Source organism: Centroberyx affinis, unplaced genomic scaffold (genome assembly GCF_046629955.1).
Source record: "Centroberyx affinis isolate AG114_WGS23_722 - 3 ecotype Tasmania unplaced genomic scaffold, CSIRO-AGI_Caff_v1 ptg006318l_1, whole genome shotgun sequence".
NCBI lineage: Eukaryota > Metazoa > Chordata > Actinopteri > Beryciformes > Berycidae > Centroberyx > Centroberyx affinis.
Window position 1 is genome coordinate 61850 of NW_027283212.1, and position 6388 is coordinate 68237.

The following is a 6388-nucleotide window of genomic DNA, read 5'->3' on the forward strand; positions in this document are numbered from 1 at the left end:
ATCATTTCTTAAAGCTCTTTCACTGCTACAGCTTCTCATCGCGAACTGTTTGCCTTTGTTTGTGTTGCACCTGCTTCTCCACAACCATTCTGCCTGTGCTGCTAACACATTACTGTCAGCTCATCTCCTCAGCTCATCTCTTCAGCTTACCTTCTGTCTCTAATAACCATTTGTTAAATGTCCCACATGCTTCTAGTAGCTAACGTGTTTATATTTTGGCTTTCCAGAACCACCTGAGTTTGTGCTGAAACTCCCAGCCACTAAGTTTGTGAAACAGGGTGAGCCACTCCGCCTGGAGTGCAAAGTCAATGGCACAGCTCCTCTGAAAATGACCTGGTACAAACACGACACTAAGGTCATGGATGGGGGCAACTACAGGACATCATTTGTTGACTCCGTAGCAGTCCTGGAACTGCTCACCACCAGCTTTGATGATGATGGAGTTTACACCTGCGAAGCTCAGAATGATGCTGGCAGTGTCAGCTGCAGCACCACGCTTACCGTTAAAGGTCAGCCTTTAGTGACTGCATAGTCATCATGATCTCCATTTTTCATTGTGTTTACTGTTCCTGCTCTTATCTTTCTGATGCACTGGCTGTTCAATTTCGTCTCCAGTGTGTCATTGAGATATCAGTGATTCAGGAAAGTTACAAAGAAATTACACTGGTTTCATGATGGCTTCTTTGTCCTGTATGCCTCTAAACAGTTTTCCGATCTTTTTGTAGACCCACCGTCTTTCGTCAAAGTTCCCCAGCCCGTTGAAGGGCTGAAGGGTAAGGACGTGAGTCTATACTGTGAGATGAGCGGTACAGCTCCTTTCCAGGTCACCTGGTTCAAAGACAGGAAGCCTCTGATGGAGAGCAGGAAGTATAAGATGGTGAGCGAGGGCAGCTCAGCTGCGCTGCATATCATTGGGATAGAGCCCTCGGATGCCGGCGAATACGAGTGCAAAGTGTCAAACAGTGTAGGAAGTGAAACCTGCCAGACATCAGTTAAACTCAGAGGTCAGTAGAAATGCGATGATCTCAAATAAAAATCATTAATGTTAGATTTGCGGAATACTTTGTCACCTTGCTGACTTTGCCTTTGCGTTGTTTTTTCCTCTCTTCAGAGCCACCATCGTTTGTGAAGAAACTGTCAAACATGACAGTGATATTGGGAGAGGAGGTGACCCTTGTGGCCACTGTTAAAGGCTCTGAACCCATTACTGTGTCCTGGGTTCAGGACAAGGATCACATTCTCAGGGACGGTGACAACAGGAAAATCACCTTTGAGAACAACCAGGTCACTCTTAAAGTCTTTAAGGCTGACGCAACCACGGCAGGCAAATACACCTGCCAGCTCAAAAACGATGCTGGGAATGTGGAATGTTTTGCTAACTTGACTGTTCTAGGTTTGTAACCAATGTAATTCTCTCTTTCTCTTGCAGTTCTTTGTTTTCCTTCTCTTCCAGGTTTCATAAGATTTTCTTTCTGCCCTTCTCTCTTGATTTTCAGAACCTGCTAAGATAGTGGATAAGCCTGATGCACTGAGTGTGACGGCAGGTGATATGGCCGCCCTAGAGGTCAAAGTGTGTGGAACCCCAGAGCTCGTACCTAAATGGTTCAAGGATGGTATTGAGCTGGCCTCAGGGAGGAAATACAAAATCTCCTTCTCTAAGATGATATCCAGCCTGAAGGTCCTCTCAGCAGAGAGGATAGACACTGGAGAATACACATTTGAGGTTAAAAACGAGGTTGGAAGGGACCTGAGTAAAATAAACCTCACTGTCCTAGGTTGGTGTCTACTTCCTACCTGTAATTTGATGACAGCATAACTATATTTATGTTTGTATCTGTCCTCCCTGATGCACTCGTTACTACTGCTTTCCCTCCCAAACAGATAAGATCATACCTCCAACATTCTCAAGAACATTGAAGGATTGTAATACAATTGTTGGAAATGCTGGAGAAATGGAATGCAAAGTGTCTGGCTCCCCGCCTTTCACTATCTCATGGTACCATGACGGGGAGGAGGTACAGAGTGGCCCGAATTATGAGATTGCATTCGGTGACAACAACTGCACACTGAAGGTGCCCACTCTTAAGTTGTCAGACTCTGGAGTGTATAAATGCAAAGCCGTCAACAAGGCTGGATCCAGTGAAACCAGTGCCTCTTTCATTGTGAAAGGTCAGTAACTATGGAGACTGCATGTTGTCGGTGTGGGTCGTGCGGTGACTGTTGTTAGTGTTATCAGTGACTTGTTAAGTGTTTTTTAGCTTGTTTTGTTACTGCAATCAGTTGGCTCGTAGTGAAGTAGTCATGAAACTGGTTCACTTTCATATTCCACCATGCTGAAAGCCCCTACTCTCTGTTTGTACCCAGAACCACCGTCTTTCGTGGTGCAGCCTCAGCCTGTGGAAGCTATGCCAGGCAGTAAAGTGACTTTCTCAGCCATGGTGAAAGGCAGTGCCCCTCTCAAACTGAAGTGGTTCAGAGGAACCAAGGAGATTATGCCTGGAAGAGGCTGTGACATTGCCTTGAAGGATAACCAAGCTATTCTGGAGCTTTTCAGCGTGGATAAATCCCACGCTGGAGAGTACACATGCCAGATCATTAACGATGCAGGGAAGGAAAGCTGCCCAGTTAACCTGACCGTCAAAGGTTAGTTTAATATGAAACAATAATTTCCCATAATGTCCCATAATCTCCATGCACCATTCAATGGTTCCCCAAACTGTCTTTTTCCCTTTATAATGTCCCTGCTCTAATGTAAACTAACTGATGTCTTTGGTTGTGTCACTCAGAGCCGGCACGCTTCTCTAAGAAGCTGAAGGATGTTTCGGTTGAGAAGGGCAAACCGTTGACACTAGAGAGCACGTACACCGGAAGCCCTAAGATCACAGTGAACTGGTACAAAGACGGCCAGCAGATCTTTGCCTCTTATAAGTACAACATCACCACGACTGAAAGCTCCTGTATCTTGGAGTGTCTGAGCACTGATGACAAAGAGGCTGGTGGGAAATACTGTTGTGAAGTGTCCAATGACGCTGGAAAGGACACCTGTGAGGCAGTTGTGTCCATTCTAGGTTAGTTTACCTTCTTTTATCTGATAACAAATGAGTGGATTGTGTCTGTATTTGGTTTATTCTGTGTGAGCTAACACCTTTAACTCAGTAGACGTGATGTACATATGATTGCTTGAAATGGTTTTTTTCTATGGTTTGTCTGAACGGTGCGTATCTGCCGCTGTAGAACCGCCCTATTTCGTTGAGACTTTGGAACCCATGGAGGTGACTGCAGGAGACGCAGTGTGTCTGAAGTGCCAGGTGGCCGGCACACCTGAGATCAAGGTGTCTTGGTTCAAAGCCGACGGCAAAGTGAGGTCCAGCCCCACCTGTAAGTTAGAGTACAGTAAAGGTGTTGCCTGTCTGAAGCTGAGCAAAGCCTCCAAGGCCGACATCGGGGAATACACCTGCAAGGCGGAGAACCGGATCGGATCCGCCTCCTCCACCTGCAGGCTCAGTGTCCAAGGTGATCATCTGTCCCCAAGCCTCCAAACTTTAGCGTCTAATTCTTATTTAAAAGGATTACCTTCATCTCAAAAATATTTCTCCGTCGTCATCTAATCTCTCCATCACACCATCTTCAGGCATTGCTAATCTGCCTCTAATTTCATTTAGACAGTTTATGATTCATAGTGATTGTATTTATAACTGGCGCAATCAACGGGTAAGAAACATCTTTTATTGAGATAAGTATATATATACCAAATTCCCACATTTACAATCTAGCCCTTTGTTTAAAAGCTACAATATGGAACTAGCTGGTTCAGTCCTTAGTGAGTTATCAGCTAAAATCCTGACATTCATTGTCAAATCCTCCTGTTCCAGAGGCGAAAACGCCGCCGTCCTTCCCTAAGAAAATCACCAGTCTGCAGCAGACTGAGGGCCAGCCGGTCAGGTTCGAGTGCCGCGTGGCCGGTTCCTCGCCCATCGAGGTTTCCTGGCTGAAGGACGGAGAACCTCTGAGGCAGGGAGACGAATTCTCCATGTTGTACGACGACAACACGGCCGTCCTGCAGATCGGCCGCGGCGAGATGAGGCATTCTGGGGAATACACCTGCGTCGCCACCAACAGCGTGGGAACGGCCTCCTGCAGAGCCAAGCTCACTCTTCAAGGTCTGTCTTAGGAATCTGAATGATACTGAGAGACGTCTGTCTGGGTTTGTAAGGGATAGAAAGACGTTTTGATGGTAACCGTGAGAGATCTGTCTGTCTGTCTGTCTGTCTGTCTGGAAAGAGGCTTCTCAGGAGGCTCAGTTTTCTTTATGAGTCTTTTTAAAACAGCGCAAGGTTCTTTTGGTTGATATAAGACACTAATGTGTCTATCTTGGTTTATTTAAGAAATACAGCAAGACACTTTTAGGTGCCATGTAATAACTGTCTTGGTTTATTTCAAAATAATGGCTAATTAAAATACAGTTACATTCACTTTTTATGTAAGAGGCTTAGTAAACTTTCTCAGCACACACATACCCAAATGTTTCTGTCTTGTGGGTGATGTCAGATAGTGCCCCCTGCTGTCAGACAGTGTGAGGCTGTGTTATGCCTAACTGTTTAAATACTTGCATCTAAAGGTTTGTTGTTGTTTTATTTTCCTCCCACTCTTCCATGGACCCCGCAGAGCCAAGATACGCCCCCGTCTTTGACAGGAAGTTGTCACCAAAGGAAGTGACAGTCGGTGACAGCATTGAGCTGGAGTGTCACATGACCGGCTCTGCCCCCATTAAAGTCACATGGTCCAAAGACCATAAAGATATCCGCTCTGGGGGAAATTATAAAATGAGCTGTGTGGAAAATATGCCCCAGCTGACCATTCTGAAGGCAGATAAAGCCGACACAGGAAGATACTTCTGCCATGCCTCTAATGACATGGGCAAGGACTCTTGCTCCTCAGATATCACTGTCAAAGGTATTTGACCTGCTCTTCTTGTCCTCACTTTTCTGGCCCTGTCTTCTAAAGCTGCTCATGATGTTGCTTTGCACCAGCCTCCTTGTGGGCGTTCTTTGTGTGATGACTTCAATTTCCTCTCTTTAAAGCAATATCCCACTTAGTTTTAACATGGAGGTTATTCTGCCGTTGACCTCCATGAAAACCAGAATATAATCTACTGACCAAGATCAGATGCAGCTGGACCAGTTTGTAGCATTCAGATTTTTTCTTCCCATTCATTTGAATGGAAACTGACATTGAACACGTTGGTGAACAGACTGAACAAGAGATCCTGCTTTAAGACAACAAAGCATCCTGGGTCCGTCCTCTTTTTGCATTTCTATTCTTGGTTTACACTAAAATTAATATCTAAAAATAAAAGTAGTTAGTGGTATTCCTCCGCTGGTGAGAAGAGAAATAGTCCATCTATCAATAAAATGCTGTTTGGTGAAATTCTGTTCTGAAGCGTCGGACCAACAGTCAGCTGGAAATCACAGCAGCAGGATCTGTTGTTGAATCTGTTCACCAACGTGTTCAATGTCAGTTTCCATTCAAATGAATGGGAAGAAAAAATCTGAACGTTACAAACTCATCCAGCTGCATCTGATCTTGGTGAGGAGATTATATTCTGCTTTTCATGGCGGTCAAGAGCAGAATAATCTCCATGTTAACACTAAGTGGAATATCGCTTTAACATCATTTCCATACTTTCCATTTTCAGAGCGTAAAAACCCTCCAGTCTTCACCAAAAAGCCCTCGGAGCACATCGAGGACACGGAGGGCAAACTGGTGAAGATCGAGGGTCGAGTGAGCGGCTCCCAGCCCATGGCGGTCAGCTGGTTTAAGGACAGCACAGAGATCTACAGCTCTGATAAATATGACATCAGCTTTAAGAGCAACGTGGCCGTGCTGTGCATCAAGAGCAGCCAGCTGGCGGACAGCGGCAGATACTCCTGCCAGGCCGCCAACGAGGCCGGGAGCGCCTCCTGCGACGTCTCAGTGGGCATCTGTGGTACGTTTCATTTACCTTTTGTTCTTTATTGAATTTTCGGTAACACTTTACAATAAGGGTCACTAAGTTAAGGGTTAGTTAATGCTTAATAAGCATTAACTAACCCTTAATTAACAGTTAACTAATGTGTAATTTACTAATGGTGTTCATGTTAACTAAGGTATTCATTTATACATTATTTAATAGTTTATAAAGATGACTATTAAATAATGTATAAATTAATACCTTAGTTAACATGAACACCAATAGTAAATGATTACCAGACACATTAGTTAATTAAGGGTTAGTTAATGCTTATTAAGCATTAACTAACCCTTAACTTAGTGACCCTTATTGTAAAGTGTTACCGAATTTTCACATATATCATATACATATGGACAAAAATAAAATTATAAAATAGAC

At 44.3% G+C, this 6388-nt stretch overlaps 1 protein-coding gene across 1 annotated transcript in view; it reads left to right on the forward strand.

The window, feature by feature from the left end:
- The window catches only part of LOC139638369 (titin-like), a gene marked incomplete at both ends in the record, with an annotated part of 67174 nt that extends 61188 nt beyond the window's left edge, over positions 1-5986 (forward strand). Inside the window, 11 exon segments of the mRNA XM_071512489.1 lie at positions 228-509; positions 726-1004; positions 1112-1393; positions 1497-1775; positions 1882-2169; positions 2365-2643; positions 2787-3068; positions 3235-3513; positions 3873-4160; positions 4666-4953; positions 5696-5986. Coding sequence (XP_071368590.1) covers positions 228-509; positions 726-1004; positions 1112-1393; positions 1497-1775; positions 1882-2169; positions 2365-2643; positions 2787-3068; positions 3235-3513; positions 3873-4160; positions 4666-4953; positions 5696-5986 — 3117 coding nt within the window.
- Between the last annotated feature and the right edge of the window lie 402 nt (positions 5987-6388).